Here is a 25,560-nt window from a genome sequence, read left to right as displayed (position 1 = left end):
ATGCACAAAGGCATACAGTTGCTTAGACAAAAATATAGTAATTATGAATGAAGTGTGTATCAGTTGGTGCAAAAGTTTGATTTTGTTAAAGCACTTTGTAGTTTTGGTTGTAGTACTTTATTTTGCAGGATATGAGGTATTCTGAGGAGTGGACATTCCAACCACACAACACACCACATTCGTTGTGTGGTTTTGTGAATTGTCTTGTCTTACAAAAAACAGCATAGTTTGCAAAATTGTGTTTTAACAATGGGGAAAATAATTAATTTGTACCAACAGTGACATCTTCTGTCAATATACAGAACTGTGGTTGTAATTCTGAATTATCCGGACCTTTTCTGCCACTCGTACGATTTCTACCCGGAACTAAATATGTAGTGCACACTGGCGAGGCATGGCGTCCTTCAATTAGAGACAGAAGTAACTACTGTAGATATACTATCCGTTTATGTATATTTACGTTTCTTTCTTAGCTTGTTAATATTATAAAAGCATCCTTTGAAATGGTAACCAGGAAGGTGTGTCAATTCCTCCAGCGCCGTAAGTAGCGTCCGAGTCATTACGTTAACCTCGTAGTTGAAGCGAGCGTAGGCTAGGTTGGAATGTCATGTATTCCGCTCGGCATTCCGGTTAAACACGAAGACGTCATTTATAAGAAAACATAAGAGATATGTATTCTATAGAAGTTTCTAAGTGCCTGTTTCTATATTTCTTGACTCCATCAGGCTGTGCCTCAGCTGCTGCAGCCGTGCGTCCCCCTCCAGCTGAGATGCTGAGCCAGCGAAACGCTGTGTTCTCCCGGGAGCAGGCCAGACAGAGAGCCCTGTATCCTCGCATAGAAAAGATAGAGGTATCGATGCATGGCCCAGGGCTGGATGGGACGCTGCTGATCATGAACAAAGGAATATCCACTCCTCTAAGTTGTGCCAGACGTGAGTGAAGAGACAGAAACAAAATTGCATTTTCATTCCCTGCATCTCAGCTGCAGATGACTAAATGCACTAAACTTTTCTTTTTCTCCAGACCTGACGGAGTATCACGTGAATAACTCGGTCCTGGCTCTGGTGGATGGGGAATTGTGGCCCCTGCACCGGCCCCTCACTCACTCCTGCTCACTTTCTCTGCTCACATTTAAAGACAATGACCCTACAGTAGTCAATGAGGTAACCATTTAAATCAGTTTTCATTTTTAAACAGAGTGGTTTATCAGTAAGTATGTTTTTAATGGTTTATGCTTTGTACATCTGAGATGTGTATGCTATATATTGGGTGAGATCAACGTTAACACAACAAAGGCTATGATCTCACATGCACGTACAGTCTGGACTCTTGCAATAGCGTCCTGTTCTTGGTTTTCAGCAACGACCTAGAGCTGCTCCAATATTTCAGGTACTCAGCAGCAAGAGTTCACACTGGCGCAAACACCCCGGCAACACATCAGCCCAACCCTCATCAACTGTTCAAGTCCCGTATCACTTACAAAATCCTCCTCCTCACCCACAAACACCTCTGTGCTCTTGCTCTTTAGTATCATTCTGATCTAATACCACCAATCTCATCCTGCTCCTCGAACATTCACCTGCTCTCCAGCCTTCACGCCTAGCTCAGAACTTTTTTAGTCGGAGATTTCAGCTCTACGGGCTCGACGCTCTGGAACGCAGTTACTCCATACGTGCATTCTTTACCTATTTTAGACATCTTCAGCACCTTTTCCTCCTCAGCCTATAGTCTTAGCTGTTTCCACTCCCTGGTTCATGTTCACCTGTATTACCTGTTTTTATACTCTTGCTGGCAGTCGGGTTACATTTAAAGTGCTTTATAATTTTTTTAATCAGATATAAATGCTGATTGTAATTGGTTTGTGTTCTCTGTAAATCACAGTTTTGGATACATCACATTAAAATGGATTCCAGCACATTTAATTTGCTCTCTTTTCCCCTCTCAGGCTTACTGGCGTTCCTGCGCTGCTTTATTGGGCCAGGTCCTGGAGACGGCGTTCAAGGACGAGTTTAATGTCGATCTGCTCAGCACGGTGGAGGTGCCAGGTAGATGACATGAAATATCCGACACAGGGCAGAAAGCCTGTAAAATCTAACAAATCCAAATGAAAACATGGCTGTTGTATCATGGATTACTGTTATTACTTAGGTCAGTTTGTCCAGACATTTTTGATAGATGTGTGTTATCCTGCAGTCACATCAGGGGCGTTCTGCTGCGACGTGGTCCTTGACCCTCAGCTGGACTCTTGGACTCCATCTGAGGTGAATGAGCGATAGATTATTAGAATACTCGCACAGTTGAAACAAAAGGGAGGACTATGTATTTAGCAGTCATTCATTGTGACCATTAGAGGTGAATTAAACCTGAGTTTCTCCATGAAGTAACATTGCACCCATGATCTATTTTAGAATACAGATGACCTTTGCCTTCTTTTAGTGTCTCATATTTAAATTTCTGTTTCTCTGTGAGACAGCTGGTGCAATTAAGGCAGAATTGATTGTCACCTTTTGAAGCTAAGTGCCTGTGTCACCAACAGTTGCAGAGGAGGAGAAGGTCCGGGTATCTGTGCTGTAACTAATCATTTGTGTGTGTCTGCAGGAGTCTTTGCGCTCTTTGACCAAAGGAGCCCAGCAGCTGATCCTGAAAGACCTGGCCTGGGAGCCTCTGGAAGTAGTGCCCTCTGTGGCCCTGGAGGTCTTCTCGCACCACAGGTAAACCGGGCACAAGAACTCCTCAGGAAATATGGGCCAGCCTAATAACTGTGTCCTGTTCTACTGTCATTTGGTGTTTTCCTCCCCATCTCACATAAATATTACATTTGATTAATGATTAAAGGAGCACTATGTAACCTGGTGGTCAAAGCTGGGACTGCAAACACAATGAAATTACTCTGCAGCACAGTCTCCCTTTGCCCCTCCCAAAAGTAGAGGTTGCTAGTTAGGTTGCTGGATCCAGCAAGAATGGTGATCGATGTACTGTCTATATTACTGTTCATATTGCCATAAGTTTTCCCGCAGCATCTCGGCATGATGCCAGAGAAATGTGCGCTTTTAATGTATTACTAATGTTGGCAAACACAAGTCGCTGTTATTATTTCTTAGTTTGTTACCTAGTCAATGGAGCATTCATAACATTCAAATTTAGATCATTTTTTAAATGTTTGTGCCTACATTAATTAGCATTAAGTCAGCCAAGCTTAGCTGAAACTTACCTGTCCAGGAGAGATAAAGATTCAAATTCTTCTCCATTTGCAGCTGTCTGCACCTTTAAAGGGCATCTTCAATACAGATCCTTGTTTTTTACAGACTTCATGATGTCATGATGTTGTTGGGAATTATAACGAGGTTTTTTAGGTTTAGGAACATCAGACATTTGGGATTTTGAATCATTGGCGACAGAAGCTTAGTGGTAACTGGAAACCAGCAGACAGAAACACAACATGGAAACTTCAGCATGATTTATGGGCTGACACATTTGAAAGGAGACTATTCTGGCTTCACTAATGTTGTCTGTGATATACAGTAGCTATTAAAAATGAACATCATTCTTTAATGTCTGTTGACATATCAGGGTCATTCATTATTACTGTACATACATTTTTTACGCATTGCTTCCTCATGTTTTAAGTTTTCTTTCTGTCTCAGGTGTAAACAGGAAGAAATAGAACAGAAAGCAGCAGAAAATCCTAAAGGCACAGTGATGCTGTACAGGTGAGCTTTGCACGACCGTGTAGATCTAACTTTTTGTTGCAGTGCCTCACTTCACATCCGTTCACGTCGCCTCATTATTATTTCATTTTATATCCTCTGTAGATGTGGTGACCATGTACTCTTGAGTGGAGGCCCTCTGGTGGCCAGGACGGGTCTGTGCCTGCAGTACGAGGTGACGGCTCTCCACAGTCTGGGCCAGGGTCCCTGGGGCCTCCATCGTCGAGCACAGGGGCTCTCCCTTCCTCTGCAGCTGCAGGTCAGTGAAGAACGAGGGCATTGGGACCTTTTTCTAAAATGGCAATTATAAACCACCGACGGGGGTTTAGATTGTGCTGATGGATCTTTTTTCATCGTCCTTTTTAGCAGCATTTTAGTACTTTTTAGGTTTATTCTTGAAATGGAAGCTATAGTTAGCATTTGAGTTGTTTTTAAAACATCCCCATAATGTAAAAAGGAACCTTTATTGTAAAGATGTCTTCTTCTCTCCAGAAAACTGCAGGCGCCAGAGATGAGTGTACATTTCTGTTGATATGTCACTCAAAGTTCTAAATATTACACCAGTCACCATGGCAACAATATCAATTTTAGCATCAAAGATCACAGAGCACAGTCCCCTCGGTCTGTTTGTCCCTCAGATTTTTAAAAAATGTAAACACATTTTGATACAAACAAGATTAAAATGACAGTAGAAAACATATTTTGAGTAGAAACACAAACATTTTCAAGTTTGCCTATTTTTACCAATATTACTGTCTAAATAAATTTGAGTATTTTTGAGTCAAATTGAGTGTGTGTTATCAAAAGTTTTGAAAAGGGGATCCTGATTAAAAGGAGGGTTTGTCTCGGGTCACTGTCTTGTGTCCAGGCTCATCACACAGTCTGGAGGAAGCTGAGGCAGCGTGCAGAGAAGCTGGTGAGAGCGACAGACACACACACACTTCCTGCGCACACACTCGCCCGACAGCAGCAACATCAAAGCTGCGGCGCTGAGGCCAAATTAGCAGAGTAGGATTGTCAGAGTCTGAATGCTGGTCCACAATCAGCCGACTCGCACGCTTTTAAATTCCGAGTGATGTCACTGAGGAAGAAGAATGGCTTCATCCTCCTCGTGGAGGACAAACAGCCGTTTTTCAGAACTCCACATCAAAGTCGACACAGATTCCGACTCCAGATCCAGGCAGGCTGTATTTTTAAATCCCTCCAGGTTCACAGCTCTTATTCCAGACATCTGCATCTCAGATTGATGCAGCCAATTCCCCCCTGACTGAGAGCAAAGTTCCACTTCAACAGGAATCTAAATTCCTCAAACCCAAACTAGGCTGCGGGTTAATTTTGGATGTAGGCGAAATACGTTTCTCCACAGTCGTTCTGTGCATCACTGATTGCATAATGGGGGGGGGGGGAGTGTTTTCATTAATAGACATGCTTGATTTGGTGGCTGATGACATATGGAGCTCAGTGGCCTACATTTTATTTTCACACATTCAAATATTCAGGGACTTGAAATGAGGCTTTATTAAAGACAAAAGCAGGGACGTCAGCGTTTGGCTAACAAAAAAGCAGAATATATTTAGGTCATCTCCAGAGACTTCACAAGTGCGGGATCTCTGGTTCGATGCTATCCCCCCATGCTGTGGCTGTAGTGCTGGATGTGTCCGTCCAGAGGTCGTCCAAACTATAATCTGTAGACCTTTAAAAACTGTGAGGGCCCTGAGGCTTGGATAGAGTAGGTGCAATGATGGTTTTTTTCCTTCTTGTTTTTAATTAAAGAAGTGGGTCTAAAAATAGAAAGCCTGCATGAGCGCTACACTCTTTGGTGAAAATCCCCCGTGTGACATCTTCATCCACCACAAGCTCCTAATCTTCTCCCAGCTGCCAGTATTTACAATCGCAGGCCTCCCAACTTGCATCCAATCACAAGGATGTCACGGCCAATCGCTCCGCGGGACAATATTCACTATTGTGGGGGGAGGATTGTATCAAAGCTGAGCCGCTGTTGCTTCATCTCGGGTTTGATTCTAGCCTAAATCCTCTGCTGCACATCACAGCCTAGTTGTTCTGTCCTGCATCTCGGGGCTGAATAAGTGGAGTTGTAGCTGTATTGCATTAAACATAGCGTATTATCCCTATAGCAACACATGTTCGGGTTAGCTGGCAGCTAAACTGTTAATTTGGGCAAAATCAGCATTTTCTTTCATCTGAACTATTGTCTCACTTTAAAAATGCAATAGAAGCATCAAGGACTTCATCAATGGCCTCCTGTGGTATATCATATATTATTACTGTGTTATTCCAGTGTCTAAAGACAATAGTTTTGGGCGAGTCTACGACATCAAAGAAAGTTTCAGTCAAAACAACTAGGGAAAGAGATGAGAGTGATTGTTATCAGCAAGTTGGATCATTTTGCTTTGGCCAAAATAATAGCTGTTGATTCATTTGGATTCCATATTTCGATTTGGTTAAAATTCATGTTGTTGAGTTTTGGTTTCCGGGTTTGAGCATAAAGTGGAGTAAACAGGCGCACAAACGCACCTTTCAGTGCTGGACATCAGTCAGCTTCAGGCTGCTGTCGTTCCTCCTGCAGTAGAAATCTGTAGCTTTGTTTCTACGTGTTCTACGGTCCATCTCTCGCCAAGCACGGTGAGGCGTGGGCGAACTCTGTTTGCCTGCAGGCTGTAGGAAGCCTGTCCCCCATCCGCCTCCAGCTGGCGCGGAAAACACAGTCGCCCACGCAGCACATACAGAAGTCAATCTGTCTGCACCCCTCACAGAGAGAAAAGACAGCCCTGATGACCTAAAACACTCGGACATTTTCTTGTTCATTTTGCACAGGTTGAGGTGTCGAGGCCCGAAGCGGCTCCGGCCTCTCCTCCAGACTCCACCTCCAGTCAGCCAGCAACAGCTCTGTAACCCCCACACACACACACACATACACATGCTGACATGTATTTGACTGTATTGTTTGTTCAATAAATGTGTAAAAACACATTGCTTCTGTCCCACCATTGATATCTTGAAGCACACGTGTGCCTGTGTGTCAGCGGCCTGCTGTATAACAAAAGCGGCGTGTGTGTGTGTGTTTTGGCTGAAGGTCAGGGGCTGCACAGCTGTTGTGTCCGTCAGTCGTCAAACAGGTGGCATCAGTCATCAGTGTGTGTCGAGAGTCAAGTGTGAGAAAGTGGAAGCAAGTTCAAGCCTTTGGGGTCGAGCAACTATTCTCTTTTTTTCCCATGATTCCATTCTTTTGGGCACATTAGACACAACACCTGGTGGTTTCTGAGGTTTTTAAATTCACTAACTTGTATTTTCTAAACCAAATTGGACACGCGGTCACACACACTATGTTCTCTCACAGTTAAGTTAAAATAATATAATAAACCACTGGAAAACGCATTTACTATGTGTTCTCATTCAAAGCTCAAGCGGAAATGACCTGATATTATCGTGAGCAACTGGAAGTTAAACTTAAGTGTCTTTGACTTGGATTAGCTGTTCCTGTCAGTCACAGTGGTTGCTATTGGTTTAAAGTACGGTATTTACAAAAGGGTGGCTGATGTTAGCTCAGGTTAGCTCTATTCTCATTAGTTACTATTTCATTCGCAGAGAGAAACGTTAACAGCCCTCAGCATCCCTTAACTGACCAACTACGATCACAAGTCTACTTAATCAATCAATCAATCTTTATATTGTGTCTGTTACAAACAAAATTTCCTCCATGTGCTTTAGTTGACATATCAGGGGGTTGACAATCCCGGGGCCTGACCCCCCACAAGCAACAGTGGCAAGGAACAACTTGCCTTTAACAGGGAGAAACCTTGAGCAGGACCAGGCTCATGTAGGGGGACCCTCCTGCGGATGGGGGGCTGGGTAGAGAAGGTAGGGGAGAGAATAAGCAGAGATCAGGGAAATATATTAATTACAACAAGCTGCCATCCAGGAGGAGCTCGGAGTAGAGTCGCTGCTCCTCCGCGTTGAGAGGAGCCAGATGAGGTGGCTTGGGCATCTAGTCAGGATGCCCCCTGGACGCCTCCCTGGTGAGGTGTTCAGGGCATGTCCCTCCGGTAGGAGACCCCAGGAAGACCCAGGATACGTTTGTGAGACGATGTCTCTCGACTGGTCTGGGAACGCCTGGGGATCCCTCCGGATGAGCTGGAAGAAGCAGCTGGGGAGAGGGAAGTCTGGGCTTCTCTCCTTAGGCTGCTGCCCCCGCGACCCGACCCCGGATAAGCGGTAGAGGATGGATGGATGGATGGATGGATGGATGGATGGATGGATGGATGACAAGCTGTCTGTGTAAGCGTTCAGTGGGGTCAGAGGTCAGCCCACAGCTATGAAGTTGGTGGTACCTGTAGGTAGATACAGAGAGGGGGAGGAGGGGGAGGGAAGCACCACTTTTCTCCCTGTTGTCTACTGTGTAAATTCAGTGTGAAAAACCCCCAATAAATATTGCATTTTTTTAAAGGGCTTTTTCTTCAGAAAGCTGCACTGATCTTAATTTGGCAGATTTCTAAGAAAGGAATTTCCTTCTTTATCCTCCCCTCTGTTGACATATTCTGTGCAGATTCTGATTTTTGGAGTGTTTTTTCTAATTGAGGTGAATATCCCTGTAAATCCATCTGTGGTGGCTGATGTGTTTATTGTCAGGAGCTGGAATAGAATTTTCCAGGCCCACATAAGGGTCATTGATATTTAGCAGCAAAAAAATCCAAGATCCAAACAGATCATAGAGCTTTCTTCATTGTCAGCCATTAAACGAGGGCAGAACACTTTGCAAACAAATGGAAAATTGTGGAAAGTTTAGATGATGAGCGCTTTTCTGAAGTGTTAAAACCTCAAAAGCAACAAAACCAAGGCTGTAAAGGAATTGCTGCGACATTATTAAATTGGCACATCAAGAAATTGCCAATCTGAAGCTTCTGATGGACCCGGATCCTGACAGATGTTACCTTGTAAGACTCAACAGCTGTCTTACCATCGGGACGATATCTACCCCTGACGTTAAGGGCGTGGGAGGTGAAACCCTGCTGGCCAAAAAAACAGCAAACCGTTTTTAGATCTGAACAGAAAAATAATGACAAGTGTGAGAGAACTGAGCAGATCCAAGCAGAATCCACTGGAGGGTCCCAGCTGGAGTTTGTTGCTATTGGGGTCCAGACGGAGGCCAGCACAGAGACTGGGGGGTTCTACGACCTGCGTCTGCGCTGCAACATTCTGAAGGAGCTCTGTGGTAGCGTATGTCCCATTGCTGGTCATTCCTATAACCCTCAATCTGATTGTAAGTTTCGTCATTTAAGGTTTCTGTAGCTGCACTGAGGTTTGGGGGTCTGATATGTTTTGTGTCTCAGACTACTCAGACCCAGGGAAGAGTGCACGTGTAGGGAAATGTGACTCAAAACTTGTTTCTGGCAATAACGTCTCATTCCCTTGTCCTAAACGCTTCCTGGCAGCTCAGGTTAGGACGCACAAACTCGGGAGTGATCAGATTTAGTGAGTCCGTTCATCTGAGCTTTACTCTTATTATTATTTACTCTTATTTACTCTTATCCTGTTGTTGTAATAACATGGTGCATTATGTAATAATACCTATTATTGTTGTTTGTTAAACAATCAATTTATACAAGAGTGACTTTTGTTGTTTTTTATGCAATTTCCCTTCGAGCTATGTAGCCCAATAAATGTATGTATGACAGAATACTCCAAATATAACTTTAGTTGACTATTTGAAGTTTGGAATTATATAGGCCAATAACTTGTGGCCAAATTCAAAGCTCTACACAATTAACAAACAAATAAACTATGCTTTAGAATTGTTATTATGTGATGCACCATGTTATTACATTTTCTGAGGAGAATAAAAAAAAGTTGCAAGTGCATTTTGTAATAATCTTCTCAAAATGTAATAACTATTACGCAATGCGGCAAAATTTATTACAAAACGCGTTGGGGCAGTTTATTACAAAATGAAATGAAAAAGTTATGACATTTTGGACGTTTATTACAAAATGCGGCTCAACAGGGCTTTAGGGAAACCCAGACCCTGACCGGGGCGAGAAAAACCTCCCTTTCACCAGGAAGAAACCTTAGGCAGGACCGGATTCATGAGGAGGGGAGAACTGACACATACATCTTACATGCATGTTCATCAGCCATATTGTTATCCTGAATACAGTGCTTTAAAACCTGGGGGGCTAGAGGCCAGATGGCCACGCACATATTGGGTTGTACGTTTGAACAGAGCAGTAGTTCTCTTTATGAAGCAGCAACAGGGAAATGCAGAGACAAACATTTGCTTTTAGCGGCTTCAAAGCGCCTCCTCCTGAGCGTGCACTCCTCTACTGCCCCGGGGCAGAAATATTAGCCGCTGCGCAGCTGCTGCATCTACTCAAGCATCCCGCTCCCACCAGGACCCCACCCTCACCCCGCTCCACGCCGACAGGCAACATGCAGGACGCACCCAGCGACATTTGCTTCACACACAAAACCAGCCGCACCACCAGCACCAGTGGAAATGCTTGACTCCGTGCCCTGGCCCGGTCCCTGTGGCGGAGCTCCGCAGGGTTTTAGTCCCAACTCCTGCGGCTCTGCTGCTAATTAAACTTGAATAGCTACTAAAACGCCCTGGAATAATGCATCCCCAAGAATGAATTCATAATAGAGCTACTGCTGTACAAAGTTGTGGAAATTGTCACTCCGGGGTTGCTTGGTTGGGTTTGGGAGCAGCCTGAAAGGAGTGAGTGTTTGTCAGGCACTCAGTGTTGAATTTCAACACTTGCTTCCTCTGTAATAATTCACTGTTGAATCACTGATGAGCGGGAAGCTCCCGAGAATGCAGCCAAGCCTCCTCATCCGCATCCAAGGCTTCACCGTGCTTAAAGATGCAGGAGAGCATGCATACAATATATACCATAGGAAAAAATATGAGAGAGCCTCGAAGCTCCCCAGCTGAGCAGCTTCCAGAAGAAACAAGGTCAGACGCCTTTAAAAGAAATCTCACTCCACCAGTGTCTCTCCAACTGTGAAATTGCACTAAATTTGTCAGAGTCGCTTTGCATTTCCAAGAGCCACGCGCTTGATCCATAAATACACAGCCTTCAAATCAAATTAGTCTGAACGGCTGAACTCGGAACACATCAGGTTTTGGTTTTGGGTCATTCAATCATCCGTCCTCCTCGGATACCGCTCCAGCTTTCTACTCCGAGGTCTTGATCCGGTCGGTCGACAGCGGTTTCCTAAACCATCAGCGCGGCTGATGCCCAGTAATGGAACGGGTCGACCATGACTTTAACCACAGACACAAGGATGTTTGTATTTGCTGTTGCTGAGACTTTACGGGACAGTTAGAGATCCTCGCAGTCATGTTGATGGACGTCTGGAGGCGTTTGTGTTCACCCCCCTCTCAACATGAATATGTTCAGATACTAAAATCTTATTCCATTCGCCGAGTTTTTGACACATCTGCCAACGCAACAGACATCCCAACTACGCACTTGACTATTCCTTAGTTACAAATTTAATGATGACGTGCCCCCGAGGAATTCCTGACAGAAGACAAATGAAACCCACTGACGCGGATGAAGCAATATTTACGCACTTCCTGCTTATTAGTCAATTTGTGGGATTCTTTTTTCAGTTCTGATTTCTTTCCCCCCCTATTGGACTCATGAAATGTCCCAGGGTGATACAGGGGTCCCGCTGAGCTGTGATCGGTGCCACCGTGCTGGTTTTCCCGTTTATCAGTGCAGTGCGCGTCTTGGACGCGGCGCTGCGCTCTCGGCGCTGCGCCGCGCCGCTCGTTTACTCCGCCCTCCCTCCGGCTCCATCTCCACCTTAATCAGCGCCGAGGCTGCACTAGCACGCCACGATCACCCGAGTCAGACACTTGAAGTGAGGGACCGCTCGCCAGCCAGAGCCTCTACCCGCGTCTCAGACCCGATCTCTCCCGCCGGTGCGTCCCGTTCCTCCGCGTCCCCGACGAGCAGCGCCGCGCCGCGCCGCGCCGGGTCGGATCTGCTCGTTGATTGTCGCCTTCCATTTAACCCCTGGAGAACAGTTCCTTCTTTGAAAGCTGGATGAATTATTGGAGAGTTGCGAACAAGTGCGAGAAGAAAGCTGAGGCTCGGGTCGCGCCTCTCTACAGCGTCCAGAGAAGAAAAGCCTGGAGCAGAGTTGTGGATGATAATGGAGGGGGCGTCCCTGTATCTCCCTTTTGTTATTTTACTGATGCAATGTAAGTGGGGAAAAAGCAAGGTATTCATTCAAACACGTCCTTCTCTATTTGTGTTATTGAGATGTCTCTCCAGCCTACCGGGATGTAGCTAAAAATGCAAGTCAGTTCAAAGTCTTTTAAAATGATTCTAGTACTTTTGATTTCAGGGTGTATTTTTTAGTCTTGAGTCTGGTTTGAAATCTGTATTTGTGCCGTGTTAAAGCCCCGCTGAGGGAGGGGGCTGTGGTGTGGATGCGCCCAGTCGAGTTGGCTCTGAAGTTGTTGTTGGCCGAGTGCCACCCGATGGGTGTGGGCGCCACACTGGTGGCAGGTGGGCGCCGGTCCCTGGCAGATAACGGGTCAAAGCTCGGTGCGTGAGGTCACGGGTTTGGACCCGCACCAGGAATGTCAGACTGTTTTGGACGGAGTCGTGACCATGGCAAATGTTTTTTTGTTTCTGTTATTTTTTGGGGCGGGTTCCAGTCACAGCAGGACATTGGAACCCAGAAAGGCGGGAGTGTACATGGGTGTGATCAGACAAATGTGCTGGACTTTAGTTGGTGTCAGGAGGGGTCAGTAGAACCTGATGGATGTGATGAGACAGTGAGAGCAACAGTCTCCACTGTGCTGTCCACATTTAGACACCTGTCAGGTCAAAGTTCTAAGAGCTCTCTCTCTCTCTCTGTCTCTTTCTGTGTGTGTGTCTGTGTGTGTGTGTGTGTGTGTGTGTGTGTGTGTGTGTGTGTGTTACTCATAACTGGCTAGCAGAACGATGTCAATGGTTTAAATAGCAGCAGTTTGGGTCAATCTTCTGTGGGGTGTATTAAAGCACAAAGAAATGTTTTGGGTTGTGACCACAGACTCCCATTTCAACCACACACACACACACACACACTGAGACAGCTGTTGCTCAGTCATACAAAGAGTTTTTGTTCTAATGGAAACCACACTTGTGTTATCCTGACGCTGGAATTTTTTAATGTTGACACATTCAAATATCGGCCAGGATGTTCAACATTTCAGGACTGACGTCTTTAACTGCGTCAGTGCCGTGCGTATTCGTGTGTGTGTGTGTGTGTGTGTGTGTGTGTGTGTGTGTGTGTGGGGGGGGGTGATCATGCAGCCATAGTAATCAATAGGCATGATCCCATAATTATTGCCATCAAGCAACCCTGGCAAGAAAAAAACAACCACTCAGTGTTGAATTTCGTTAGCTGATGAATATATTATTAATGCTAATTTACTATTGTAAGCAAATATTAATGCTGCAATCAGGATCGACACCCGAGCAATTGGAATTTACATCAAATGAAACATTTACATCAAATAAAAACATTCCAATCAATCTAGAATTAATTAGAAGGCCAATCCCATTAGCACCAGCCCGTCCTCCCAGCATCAGTACTGAAGGAACGCCAGTATTGGGTCCTTCCTGGCAACTGTCGGAATAGATTCGATGAGGTGATAACTTGAAAAATGAGGTGGGTGTCTGTGTTCTTGTGACCAGACTGACTGATGAAGCTAATTGCTGGTTTGGAGCCTGGTATTGATGCCGCGAAAAATGAGTCTTGGGAACATTTCAGGTATTTATCGTTGTTTTTCCACCTCAGCCTTGAAGACGCGTCCACCGTCATCGTTATCCACACCAGACTGTCAGACGGGGCACGTCTTAAAGGCCCGTCTCCTTCTCTCTCAGTCCGCTCCCTGTTAATTCATATAAGTGCTATAATTATGAGTGCGCCGTGCTCTTGACCTCAGCTCGGAACCAGGCTGTGCCCAGCCTCGTCTGCGCAGCGTAATGAGAAACAAAAGCTGCGTGCCAAAGGAAGCGAGCGTGCCATCTTTTTGTTTTGTGCTCATGCAAAGGGGGCGGCTGTCCCTCCATGAACCGATGCATCCGCGGCGTTCGCTTGATGTCGATGCCGCACACGAGGTGGGTGCGCGTGTTTGTTGACGCCTCTTTTGCTGGCAGACCATCAGAAGCCTGCTGGTGTGAAGCACTAGACAAAAAAAAACAAAAAGAGAGTCTGCCTTCTGCCAGAACATAAGCAATTCTCTAACAGCCGTCTCAGTTTGTGATTCAGGCTTGCACTCCAAAAAAAAGAGCACTATATGAGTTTATTCAGGCCGGCGTTCCTTTGCCAGCCTCTCAGGTGGCCACACGCATGACTCGACAGCCGCCAGTCTACCGTTCCTGTTTTTCTGGACTCGTTCCTGAAAAGTGAAGAGACGCGCTTTTGAAGCTTTTCCAAGAGCTGACTGACTGGTCTGCACTGGGTGCTGCTAACAGGAGCTCATATTCCAAACGAGTCCATCCTTCCCTTCTCCGAGGCTCAGTTTCCAGCCATCTTTGACTCACGGCGGTCGCGTGCTTTACGGCGTGTTGTCTCGTGATCAGTCTTGTGTTTCTACTGTATAGAAATCTAGTCTGGGCTAATGGCTGATCATTGTAATCCTCAAGAAGTTGAATCCTGATAGTTGACGTCCAATGATTAGTGATCCGATTCCCATCGCGCCTGTAAATTTTGCCATATAATTTGCCAATTTTGCAAAAAGTAACCAGGGTTGCTTGGAAATGAATCCCGATTGGTTTTCTCAGAATGGAGTTATCTATGTTTTACATCCCGACCTTCACTCATACCACATGACCTTTTGCCAGAACGTGCAAATTTTGGATCTCCACAGATCTGCATGCACATGGCAGTCACAACAATTGTGCTAAAGCACGTAAATCCAGAAGCTTGTGGTGTGGTCTCAAGTTTAAAAACACCACTGAGAGCTAATTTTCAACTACAGTAAGAATAAAACGGATTATTTCAGGGTTTTATTTAAAGACTAGCTTTGTTGGATGTCTTGCTTGTCTTCTACTGTGTTGGGATGACATGAGCTAGACATCAGATTACAGGGTGAAAGATTGTGTGTGTGTGTGTGTGTGTGTTTGACACTGTCTTACACATGCTACAGGTTGATCTAAATCCAAGCACAAAACACTGACTTAAGACTAATTGCTCTAGGAGTCACTGAGCATGAGTCTCATTTAGGAAGCTCCAGGTTCCAAATTACCCACCGTGCACTGGTGAAGTGATCTGAACAGGCCATGTGTTCATTGTCTGCTCCGGTGTGTTTGTGAGGAATAGAGGCCATTGAAGCTGACAGCATTACACAGTAGCACAGCTCACAACCTTTCGCCTTTCTCTTTATGCAGAGTGTGTGTGTGTGAGCAGAGAGTTCCAGCGCATTGTCACGCCCGCTACATTTCCTTCCCCTCAGCGAGACAACCCTCGTAGGTGGCGGCGGGCCTGGTCTCACACTAAGTGACAAGAGCTTTTCCCATTCACAGCCTCGCTGTCTGAGAAGATCTCCCTCTCCTTCAATCCCACTCGCTCTTTTATTCATGCCTCTGCGGGCCTCTGCCCCGGACCCCCCCACCTCCACACCCACTCCTCCACTCCATTTCATTTGTGTTCTATTCTTAGGGACGCTCATCCCTCCTTTGTCGCTCCTTGTCATCCGCTTTTTTTCTTTATTAATCTCATTGTATCTCGCTCTCCGGTCGCGTTCATCCCTAAAGCGAGACGGTGCTCCTCGGAGGGTGTAGAGGTGCACCGAGCAAGGCTACCATGATAATCCATCTCCAAGGCCGCACGTCAACACACGGCGAAGCTAAAGGACGCCTGAGTGTCTGGAGGGAGAGTGTGCTGTTTTAATAGACTTAGCTGGGAGTCTGACCGAGTGAAGCCAATGTAAATTGAACTTCAGGAAAGCTTTTAAAAGACTTAAGCATGCATGCGTGCATGTGTGTGTGTGTGTGTGTATGTGGGGGGGCTGAATTTGGCAAATGACATTATTATTGTATAATACTTTTGTTTATTTAAAAGTTGGAATTCATATGAGTGGGAGCTTTGGGCGTAGAAACCACTCACATTAGCCCAACGTGGCCCGCTTCCTCTTCTGCTCCGCACTTCCTGCGCCTTGTCACGACCTGGCCTCCATTCTTCCACATCGGCCGTTCTTGCGCAAGAGAAACCTTGTGTAAGTCTCGGTAATCCATTAACAATGGGTTCAAACAGGAAATACTGACAAACAGGAAATGGGACAACTGCTGGCGAGGCATTTATTTAAAATGTTTGGGATTTGAAACAGTGGGGAAACAATAGCAGGAAGCATATATGGGTGTTTGAAGAATAGGTCCTGAACTGGAAGGTTTCCGGGGGGGGGTTCGCTGCAGCTGGTAGGACTCTGAGTAAGCATCCCAGAGGCCCATTCAACATTTATTAGTATCTTAAAAATGCATGGCCTCCAGCCTCGAAATCACTCCTCCATTTTTACCTAATTTGCAGACTTTTGGGAGCGGTCGAAGGCTTTTCGTGCATCTCCCGTTCTCTACAATCCTAACCCCCCCCCCGATGCCCTTCACCCGCATTTAACCTGTATTTAACAGCAAGGCAACCGCACGATAATCCAAACCCGTAAACCCATCAAGTCGGAGGAAGCGCAGACCTTCCTATTCCTGTTTGTGGGTGTATTTGTGGCACGCAGACGTCAAAAGGGAGGCGGACGTCCACACCCAGCCCCCAACACATCAGGTTAATCTAGACAAGCCTCTAGTGAGATGATTGTTGGCCTTGCCTTAACGTTCTATTAAATAAACATACGGCTGGATGCTCCTTAACCCCGCGGGATTAAAGTGGAGAGGCGGGGTTAATCCCCCCCTTACCTCAAATCTGTTGCGGAGAAAGATGCCGGCTGCTGTTTGCCTCCAACTGTCGCACAAAGAGAGACCAATGTCGGCTATTAAGCATTCTCCTCTTGCAGTTGGCGGACGTTTAGCACTTTAGCCAGTTCACCTTGCCCTCTAATGAATGACAAGTGGTATTGCATCCCCCCCCTTTTTCCCTCCTATCAGGCTCCTCCTGCGTTCCCGTCGTCGTATCAACCAACAGACACACGGTGGAGGTGCGCGAGGACACAGGTGAAGCTCCTCTATCTTTCCAGTCACTTTACTCTGGTTCCCCATTTCAGATTCTCTCTCTCTCTCACACACACGCACACACACACACAACTCTGTGGCTGAGGGAAAGTTCGCACTGCTCTGCCATAAATGTGTCATTGATTGGTCCCATTCCCCGTTTCCAGACGCGGTGCTGTCGTGCGTGTTCCACACAGAGAAGGAACAGAACCCGCGCATCGAGTGGAAGAAGAAGGGCAAAGACGTCTCCTTCGTGTATTTCGACGGCCACTTCAGAGGTGAGAGTGCAGCCGAGCGTCCCTGGGCTCTTCCACAGGTCGTCACATGGTCAGAAGAGGGTGATGAATAAAGTATTAGCCGCTGGTGTCAAGACAAAAATCTGAACCTGTCTCCAGTCCTCCTGCTCCTTTGTGAGTTGAGATGTGGATTTAACAGCTGGAATGAATAATAAATCAGACGGCAGCTTTTAGTTGACAGTAGACTTGTCTGTCAGGTTTCTCAAACCCTTAAAAGCTTAAAATGTCTCAACACAGATTATGAGTTAAAAAGAATCAAAAGAAAACACGGTCCCTTCTACCAACTCAGCCGGGTCCAGAAAGGGGCTCAAGCTGTTGTTTCTGGTTGCTCACCATCAAACAACACCACAGAATAACTTTGTTCTTCTGTGTTTCATTTGGAAAGATGAGCTAAATTACCTCTAAAAATGAATCGGATCAGCTTTGGGAAACCCGAAGCAGCTCAGTGACCTCCTACCAGAGTCACTGGTGACAGCGTTCAGACAAAGTGTGACAATTTTCACGCAGTGGTTTGAGAATCAGCTCGAGGTTTGTGATGAAAACGATGACAAGGACACAAATGCTGCAAATGAAAAGATTGTGAGTGGGATCACAGCGTACAAATAAGCTTGGATTGGATACTAAAGTCCAAAAAAAGACAAGAAAGGGTGTAAACTACCAATGATAACCTTCAGAAGTAGAACCAGCTGAAGCTGTGGGAGACCCTCTCTGTTCCTGACCCCCTGCTGTGGCCCTCAGGTTCCTTTGAGGGGCGGGCGAGCATCGAAGGCGCCACGGTGACCTTGAGGAGGGTCACCCAGGAAGACGCCGGAGAGTATCGCTGTGAGATCAGCGCGCCGTTGGACACCGTCACCTTGGGAGAGACCAACGTCACTCTCAAAGTCCTGGGTACCGCTGCAGCACGACTCTGATAGGAACAAACGCACCTACAGGTGAACGGGAGGCGTTTCTCCCCGCGCTCGCCGCTTTAACTCTGCTCTTGTGCTGACCTCTAGTGCCACCACACACCCCGTCCTGTGAGGTCCCCAGCGCAGCGGTAACGGGCTCAGTGGTGCAGCTGCGCTGTAGTGACCAACAGAGCGTCCCCCCCGCCACCTACTCCTGGTTCAAGGACAACCAGCCGATAAGCACCCCCCGCTACGCCAACGCCACCTACGTAATCAACTCCCACACGGGAATACTGGTGAGTGTGCACTAGGAGAGAGTTTACGCTGACTTCCCTATCTTATCCGAAGTGAGCGACCGTCCTTTGGTGGCGTTCCGGTCTTGTTTAAGGACGCTAGAGCAGATCCTGCTGCAGGAGCACAGCAGATTAAAGTTTTCCACCTCCTCTGTGTCTGCTGCAGGAGTTTAAATCCGTAGCCAAAGAGGACACCGGCCGATACAGCTGCCTGGCTTCCAACGGGGTGGGACCACCCAAGATGTGCGAGGGCAAACACATGACGATAGGTGTGTGTCCGCGCCGCCACACACTTTGCCTTACGTGCTCTATATAACCAAACAACACAAAATATTCCAAAACGGGGGTCAATAATTGTTTGATTAATGAGCTTCTGGACAATACTGGTGGTCTTGTGCTTCACCGGGCTGTAGCATGTGAGTAAATATGTCCTCCAGGTTAATGCCAGAAGCCTTTTTATGCTCCTAATAAATTACACAGAGGAGGAGACGGAGCCGCGTTAAAGCGCGTCTGGATGTTTACCGTTCGCACGCTCGTATTTTCTGACCCGCTGCTTCGGTAAAAAGAAATTGGAGAGCTTTCCTCCATCTGTTTACTGCTCAGGACGCATAACTCAGCCCTCACTCTCATCTCCGTGTCCCCTCCAGAAGATGTCAACGTCTCGGCGGTGGCGGCGGCGGCGACGGTGGTCTGCCTGGTGGTGGTGGCGTGCGTGTGCGGGGGGTTCCTGCTCCACCGCAGCGGCTTCTTTGGCCGTGAGTTCTTCTCTTGACTTGCGTGCGGGTGCATCAGTCTTTTCATTCTCAAGGAACACAAGTGACATTTACTCTCTCCCGTCCCCTCTCTGCATCCTTGGACCCATCCGTCAGCAGGACACAGAGGAAGGTAAGAGCTCCGTGATCACATTAACATCGACGGGAACGACAAACAGGCGAACTCTGAGATTGAGTGGTTGTTGTGCGCTGAGTCAGGACTGTACAGTGACAGCTGTAGCTCCGTGTGTGTGTGTGTGTGTGTGTGTGTGCACGCTACACCTGTGTTTCACTCATCCTCTGACAGATGCGTAAACCGCGGAGGGACGGTTGTTATTCCTAAATTGATGGGCTCCCCGCTTTCAGGGAGACAAATCATCCAACTTGAGCCTGGTGACGGAGGAAGCACGAGCAGGCGGCGTAATTATGGATTAATTACTGGCAGTGGACAGAATTGAGAGCAATTAAACTGATTGGATGGGGTAATTTGAAGCGGATTATTTAGATATGGAAGAAATGAGGCAGAGAGCCGGTCCGTTCACTTTCTGTAAACACGTGAGGACGGTCGGATGCACGACCGGTCAGTTAAAGCACAGAGCGCACGTCCTCACGTGACTGGCCCAGATCATCCTGACTTGACACTATCTGATTATGGGCTTGTTAGTGCACAGCATGGTGGACGGGGGAGTGGCGGCAGCGGTCGCACCGCCTATGAGCCGATACGAAAGCCCTTTTGTCTCCATTCGAGCCTGATGCTTATCCCACTGAGCTAACTGGAGCTGTCAGTGTCAACTTCCTATTTATAGAACGGGCTTCTTCACAGCTGGGAGGCAAAGTGACAGGATATCTGATGCATCAATAGTGGGCACAAGCTAATAGGGTGGAGGATGCAGACGAAGGAGGATTTAGAGGAAAAAGCTGGTCAACTGTGAGGAATTAGTTACTCTTCAGTTTTTCCAGGTTTGTTTAAGGATAGAAACCAGTACAGTGTCCTTCTCCCCTGTCCAGTGAGGGGCATTTAAGGTATATTTTTATGTACAGCTTTAATGAACTGCTTGTTTGCCATCATTTATTGTAAGCCTCATTTAAAAATCAAGCTCAAAGCTTAAGCCAACATTAGACTCTGCCCTTATTTTCTCAACCAGCTCCCTGTTCCGTACTTGGTGCCGCCGCCAGCAGAACATTTAGCCTCTTTCTGTTCCAACATATAATATTTGCCAGCAAAACTCAGTGATGCACTCATCAGCAAGCATAAATGAATAAATAAAGGGTCCCAAATCAGAGCCTTGAGGAACACCGGGATTGCTAATATCTGGTCGGACACATCTGCAGGGCTTTAGAAAACAGTGTTGTTCTATGGCTGCATGTGATTGGCTCACCGCAGGACCGGCTCCGCCCCTGCTGCATGTGTGTGCGGCTCTGCTACCTGAATACTACTCAATACTTTTCCTCAATGACTGACCTGAAAATGGTTTTTGTGGCGCTGGTCTTGTGGAGTCTTGGACGTTTTTTCAGTGTTCATTTCTCCCGAAGATAAAATTAGTCTGAAACTTCGTTTTGCTCTCTCTTGCCTCAATGAGCTGTCAACATTTGGCTATTTTTAGCCAAGTTGTGAAGGCTCACATCTAAAAAGCATGTCTGCTCCACATTTAAGAATAATGAATCCTCCTCTATACTAATGATGTCCTGGCCCCGTCCCATTGAAGCATGGAGTGCAGAGGCAGTAAATAAAAACAACAACTATTTTTGTTGACCCAGCAAAACTGACTCCTACAGGTCATTTTGGATCTCTCATTGTCACGGTGGAGCCCATATCAGCAGCCAAAACCTGCACAGAACTGAAGAAATGTGAGTGTTTTAACGTCAGGCTAGTTTCCAAAAGATCCATTGGGTTTTTTGTGTGGTTGGTTGTTGTTGTTTTTTTTACAAAAGTCATTAATTTTGTCTAAAGTCTGATGATGTATGGAGTACGAAAAACTCTACTCTCAAAAATGATTTCCTGTTTGCATTTCAGCACCCATATAGTCCACAAGAAAATAGCCTAGCGTAGCCTGAAGTAGTCCCCCGAGAATTTAGCTTTCCGTGTGGTTGGTTGCCTTCATGTGCCTCAGGAGAAAAAAACAACACCCTACTTGGCAAAATCTAAAAGACTGGCTAATAAACAGCTTTGTTTACTCAGTCAAACAATATATGAGAATTAATAATTTGTGCTCGCGCTAGGCATGACGGGACATTTCTTGGCTGGTTGCGGTAGCTTTTTGGAGCCGTGCCGGACAAGACACGAGCTCGATGTCACTTATCGAAATGTCAAACTGCTTTTAGGTAATCAGCTCTGGTCAAATTTGAACGTGGGCGAATAAAACTGATCACGCTTTGCTGTTGCGTCGCCTCCGTAGGCAGCCAGGACCAGTCACAGGCGGTTCCACTGGCTCTGTAACCGCATCAAAGGCCGTGGTTTCTGATTCGGTTAGACTGTGTTGCTAGGTGGACTAAATAAAAAGTGACACACACTGAACTCCAGCTACCTTCTACGCTAATCTTCAGCTTCAAGTCTGGCCCACTGGTCCAGAGTCACGTTGTGGGTGGGGCGGGGTGACCATGTATGATGTGCATTATTGATGCAGGGCATGATGTGACTCAGGACACAGCCGTCCGCCTATGCGTCTTGTTTATCGCGCTTTTGTCTTTCAGGTCCAACGTCAACTATGTCCCTCCTCCCCAAGAAGTAAGTTTATTTTTAAACCCTTTCATTTTCTCAATCTGAGCAAAATGCTGAGTTGAGCACAAGCAGCTTGCACTTATCCTAATGAATATTTCCCGTTTCTGATTAAAATCCTAACGCCATTAGAGACGGCCATAAATCTCAACACAAGTACCAAAAGGCATTTCAAAGCTTAAAAATAGTGTTGGGGGGAAAAAATATAAATGGCTTTCCCTCAAAATACTGCAGCTGGGACTTTTCTGAACAGTCTTTCGTGCCATTTTCAATTATTAACAGCACTTTTTTTGACCATGGAATCTCACTGCATTCAGTTGCCAATCACAGCAACACACAGTTGTCGTTATAAATTAAGGTTGACGATCTCTGCATTGTCATGTGAATGAGCCACTACAGTTGAGACTACCTTAGTGGGTGTTTACTGTGCTGAAATGCTCGTGGGACTGAGAGCACCGAGGCTACATTAGCTGGTTTTAGTGGGACATACATGTGATAACAAACAGTAACATACTCTCAGCTGTAAGACTAATTTAGAGTAAATGTACTTTTACTTGATGAAGGCCTGATTTGATCCATTTCTGTCCCACAGCCCCAGGATTTTAAACACACCCAGTCATTCATGCTCTGAGAAGCTGGCCTTCCTTTCAGAAGATTTCACCTGTGGGATAAAGGTGCCAATACTGGATACTATATTTTTAGTCGTTCTGGACTCTGAATGAGCTTTTTGTCTTCCAGTTTAATGCTAATTTCAATCAATCTCTTCCTCTCCGTTCCGATGGACTGTGAGGCTTCTTCTCAGTCTTCTGCTTTGCAGTGTGGCTCATGTCTGTCATTGACTTTTTCTGCTCTGGATCAAGTGAACGGTATTTGATGCTCTGCTGCCCCCTTGTGGTCAAACGTCGACACTTCAGTCGAACTGAGGGACTTCTCCCTTCTCTACGCATCAGTCGTTTACTACCTTTGGTTTATTCTGGTCCAACCTTTTTTTTTTCTTTTCACCAGTGATTGACCCAATCATAACAGGGTTCTGGATGTCAGCGTAAATACCGTTTACCTCAGCATCTGCCATGTTTTGTGGAGCTCCGGTGCCGCCACTCATCCATCATCCACAATGATTCGATTCAATTATAGAGATCAACCCTTTTCATCCTAATGTGCCTGCATGGTCTTTTTAAAAAAACAAACATAAATATATATATATATATACCTTGTGCCTTTTTTAATTTGTCATATTTATGTATGGGTCACTTTTTTGTAGAGATCTTGCCTTACTTTTCTGTCTATTTTTGTGCCACTGTGTGTGGAATGTGTTTTTAGTGTGAATGGGTTGTTCAGAGTTTTATTTGGTGTATCAATAAAATGTTTTATATTTTAAACACAGTGTACTTTTTACTGAAATCTACTACAGTAGTTGTGGTGATAGCTCAGTCTGTTGTGTCCTGCGTTGAGAAGCAGAAGGTTCCTGATTCAAGACTCAGCACAGACAAAACATGAAGGGGGGGGTGTGCCAGGACGCACCCAGAGCCACCAATCAGGGCACAAAACCCACAACCACTGCAATGAGGGTGTTCAATCAAACTCCCCTTTAACAGGACCAGGGCCCTCCTGCAGATGGGCAGAGAGGCCCTGTCAGGTGATCATGCAATATATCATGATTAAGGAAAACATCACACTTAAACCCATGACACCTTAATTTTATTATATAATACAACATATGTGTGACATGTAGGAGATAAACATGGACAGCATTCACTTGGTTCCTTCTTCAAACTTGGGCTCTGGAAAGAACAACAATCAGCAGTTAATGACAGTGTAGAATGAGATCCTGAATTCAGAATAAACAAGCTCATCAAAATAACTATTTATAGACACAAAGGACTAAAAACATACATCGAAAAGCCTATAAACAACATAGAATCACCCCAAAGTGAATATCAGCCCTACACAAGAGCATTTTCATGGCCTAACATGATTAAATTAGCTTTGTGTGCGTCTATGAGTAGAAATCAACTCTTTGAAGAACAATGCTGTCATTTTTCCCACTTTTCAAATGCTCATCATGACCAGACAAACCTTGATATTGGAAAAAGATTCAGCAGGTGCTAACGGAAACACTGGCTATTTAAACAAACATTCAAGCGACACAATGAAAACACATTTATCTTACCTGTGAATTTTATATCAGGAAACTTGGTGAAGTCTCCCCCTCCAAACAGTCTCTGCAGTTTGCTCACCTCATCAGAAAGGTTCTTCTGATAAGACGGTCCCCCATCTACAATGCCACCAGAGGCCCTAACAGAGCCAAGGAATCAAATAATTAACTCAAATATATGCTACATTTCTGTTAATATTAATGGAGGTTGGAGTCTAAATGTACTCGGTCCGTGGATCACAAATCTGGTGGCTTAAATAACAATAATTAACAACTGACTTGCTCTTGTTGTTGTAGTCGCGGATCTTGTCCAGGAACAATTTCTGGACAGGGTCGAGCTCTTTGGCCCGGTTGAAGAGGACAGCGGACATTCCGATGTTCCGGCGCAGGGTGAGGGTCACCGCGGACCGCAGAACGGAGGACAGCTGGAATAACCGATGAAGTGCCATCTAAACCAGGAAGAGTCGAAACATTGGGAAGAAATTAGTTGCTGTTCCATCTCACCTCATTTACATGGTCGGCTAGCAATATGCCGCTGCAAGGGTAGATGGGTTTATTAAGCCGTAGCCGGGCACAAGAAATCTATGGTCTTCCGAGACTGCGATGCCGATGATACATAAAATTACAGCTTTGAAATGCCGCATATTAAATTAATTACTTTAAATGATCATGACTGAAGAAAATGTTACAACTAGCTAACAGGCTAAGATACAATGTACACAAGCTATTCGGCGACACCGAATAAGCTGCAGATAGCAGCTAACCTCTCATCTAATTTGCTACGTTAATAAAGACAGGATTTTCGTCTAAATATTTGCAGTTAATTTATTTTGGTTGAATCACTAATCTTCACAGTTTCGCCCTAGTTACTGTTAAATGCCTGACAGTTAAAATCTGCTAATACGCTAAGCTATTAGCATACCTTTGACCGACACGACACAGCTTTTAGCCGTTCATTGTGCTACAATAGGTATTTTTCCGCTAACTACATACTAACGTACAAAAATGCAGTCATATATATACAACAATTTGGATTTACCTGTATATAATACGTTACTTTCTAACCTCGTACTCACCTTGGATTTGACACTTGAGGCAGATCCTAATGTGGAGCGCCGCGGAGGATTGTGGGTGCTCGGAGTCAGACGGGGACGTTCTTGGGCATCAAAGCTGCGCTTCATCTGCGCAGACACTACGGTGGCCGGGAGGATCCAAACCAATGTCGCAGTCAGCGTGAAAGACTTTTGTTTTTTTCAGTAAACACTTATATTTTAAAACGCTTTATGGTTACGGACGACAGTTTATTCAATTGATGACCATGTTTATGGTAATTCACTATGTGCTGTTTAAATGGTCTTTACATGATTGAGACAAAATTGTGTATATTGAATTTTGTATATGATATGTATATTGTATGACATTTTGAGTTTAAATGATTTAGCTTCATTATATAGGGCCTTATTGTAAAGCTTATTGGTCAAAGTATTTAAAATAGCTGCACCCTGAGGTTATGTATGTAGCCCTTTTGCTATTTGTTTTTGAAACCACTAGTCACTGCAGAAAAAAAACAGAAGAC

General features: G+C 45.5%; 3 protein-coding genes across 24 annotated transcripts; 2 read left to right on the top strand and 1 right to left on the bottom strand.

Annotated features, from left to right (window-relative positions):
- The first annotated feature begins 364 nt into the window (after positions 1-364).
- mrpl39 (mitochondrial ribosomal protein L39) lies at positions 365-6,698 on the top strand. Its single transcript, XM_057026663.1, has 10 exons — positions 365-540; positions 726-932; positions 1,024-1,163; positions 1,946-2,045; positions 2,194-2,261; positions 2,599-2,711; positions 3,645-3,710; positions 3,813-3,966; positions 4,576-4,623; positions 6,543-6,698. Exons 1-10 carry the CDS (start codon positions 504-506, stop codon positions 6,618-6,620), a joined length of 1,011 nt encoding a protein of 336 aa, XP_056882643.1. The 5' UTR covers positions 365-503; the 3' UTR covers positions 6,621-6,698.
- A 4,682-nt stretch (positions 6,699-11,380) lies between these two features.
- jam2a (junctional adhesion molecule 2a) lies at positions 11,381-23,208 on the top strand. Of its 21 annotated transcripts, XM_057026649.1 has the most exons (12): positions 11,400-11,937; positions 16,823-16,888; positions 17,053-17,163; positions 17,920-18,069; positions 18,177-18,364; positions 18,528-18,630; positions 19,009-19,116; positions 19,231-19,246; positions 20,890-20,961; positions 21,805-21,838; positions 22,422-22,503; positions 22,835-23,208. In XM_057026649.1, the coding sequence occupies exons 1-11, from the start codon at positions 11,883-11,885 to the stop codon at positions 22,458-22,460; spliced, it is 942 nt and encodes a 313-aa protein (XP_056882629.1). In that variant the 5' UTR covers positions 11,400-11,882; the 3' UTR covers positions 22,461-22,503; positions 22,835-23,208. The 21 variants fall into 21 exon arrangements, 18 of the variants coding, with proteins under 18 accessions (XP_056882626.1, XP_056882625.1, XP_056882635.1 ...); XM_057026652.1 differs by having other exon boundaries at positions 11,397-11,937; positions 19,012-19,116; positions 19,234-19,246; positions 22,422-23,208; XM_057026651.1 differs by having other exon boundaries at positions 11,397-11,937; positions 19,012-19,116; positions 22,422-23,208.
- Positions 23,209-23,510: 302 nt separating this feature from the next.
- Positions 23,511-25,205, bottom strand: atp5pf (ATP synthase peripheral stalk subunit F6). Of its 2 annotated transcripts, none has more exons than XM_057026664.1 (4): positions 25,061-25,205; positions 24,264-24,433; positions 24,000-24,124; positions 23,511-23,610 (listed from the first exon to the last, which is right to left on the bottom strand). In XM_057026664.1, the coding sequence occupies exons 1-4, from the start codon at positions 25,163-25,165 to the stop codon at positions 23,582-23,584; spliced, it is 429 nt and encodes a 142-aa protein (XP_056882644.1). In that variant the 5' UTR covers positions 25,166-25,205; the 3' UTR covers positions 23,511-23,581. The 2 variants fall into 2 exon arrangements, with proteins under 2 accessions (XP_056882644.1, XP_056882645.1); XM_057026665.1 differs by lacking the exon at positions 25,061-25,205 and adding an exon at positions 25,024-25,044.
- Positions 25,206-25,560: the final 355 nt, after the last annotated feature.

The sequence above is a fragment of the Takifugu flavidus genome, chromosome 3, assembly GCF_003711565.1.
Source record: "Takifugu flavidus isolate HTHZ2018 chromosome 3, ASM371156v2, whole genome shotgun sequence".
NCBI lineage: Eukaryota > Metazoa > Chordata > Actinopteri > Tetraodontiformes > Tetraodontidae > Takifugu > Takifugu flavidus.
The sequence above is the reverse complement of the archived record's forward strand: the minus strand, read 5'-3'. Positions and strand labels throughout refer to the sequence as shown.

What these genes read in the sequence shown, in the direction of transcription:
- mrpl39 (XM_057026663.1), top strand. Translation starts at nt 504, where the DNA reads ATGGTAACCAGGAAGGTGTGTCAATTCCTCCAGCGCC. An exon ending in GTGTCAATTCCTCCAGCGCC is followed by an intron (nt 541 to 725) that starts GTAAGTAGCGTC and finishes TGACTCCATCAG; the next exon opens with GCTGTGCCTCAGCTGCTGCA. An exon ending in CCCTTCCTCTGCAGCTGCAG is followed by an intron (nt 3,967 to 4,575) that starts GTCAGTGAAGAA and finishes TCTTGTGTCCAG; the next exon opens with GCTCATCACACAGTCTGGAG.
- jam2a (XM_057026645.1), top strand. Translation starts at nt 11,883, where the DNA reads ATGATAATGGAGGGGGCGTCCCTGTATCTCCCTTTTGTTATTTTACTG. An exon ending in GGAGGTGCGCGAGGACACAG is followed by an intron (nt 16,889 to 17,052) that starts GTGAAGCTCCTC and finishes CCCCGTTTCCAG; the next exon opens with ACGCGGTGCTGTCGTGCGTG. An exon ending in TTTCGACGGCCACTTCAGAG is followed by an intron (nt 17,164 to 17,919) that starts GTGAGAGTGCAG and finishes TGTGGCCCTCAG; the next exon opens with GTTCCTTTGAGGGGCGGGCG.
- atp5pf (XM_057026664.1), bottom strand. Translation starts at nt 25,165, where the DNA reads ATGAAGCGCAGCTTTGATGCCCAAGAACGTCCCCGTCTGACTCCGAGC. An exon ending in CCTCAAGTGTCAAATCCAAG is followed by an intron (nt 24,434 to 25,060) that starts GTGAGTACGAGG and finishes TTCCTGGTTTAG; the next exon opens with ATGGCACTTCATCGGTTATT. An exon ending in TCCTGATATAAAATTCACAG is followed by an intron (nt 23,611 to 23,999) that starts GTAAGATAAATG and finishes TGTTCTTTCCAG; the next exon opens with AGCCCAAGTTTGAAGAAGGA.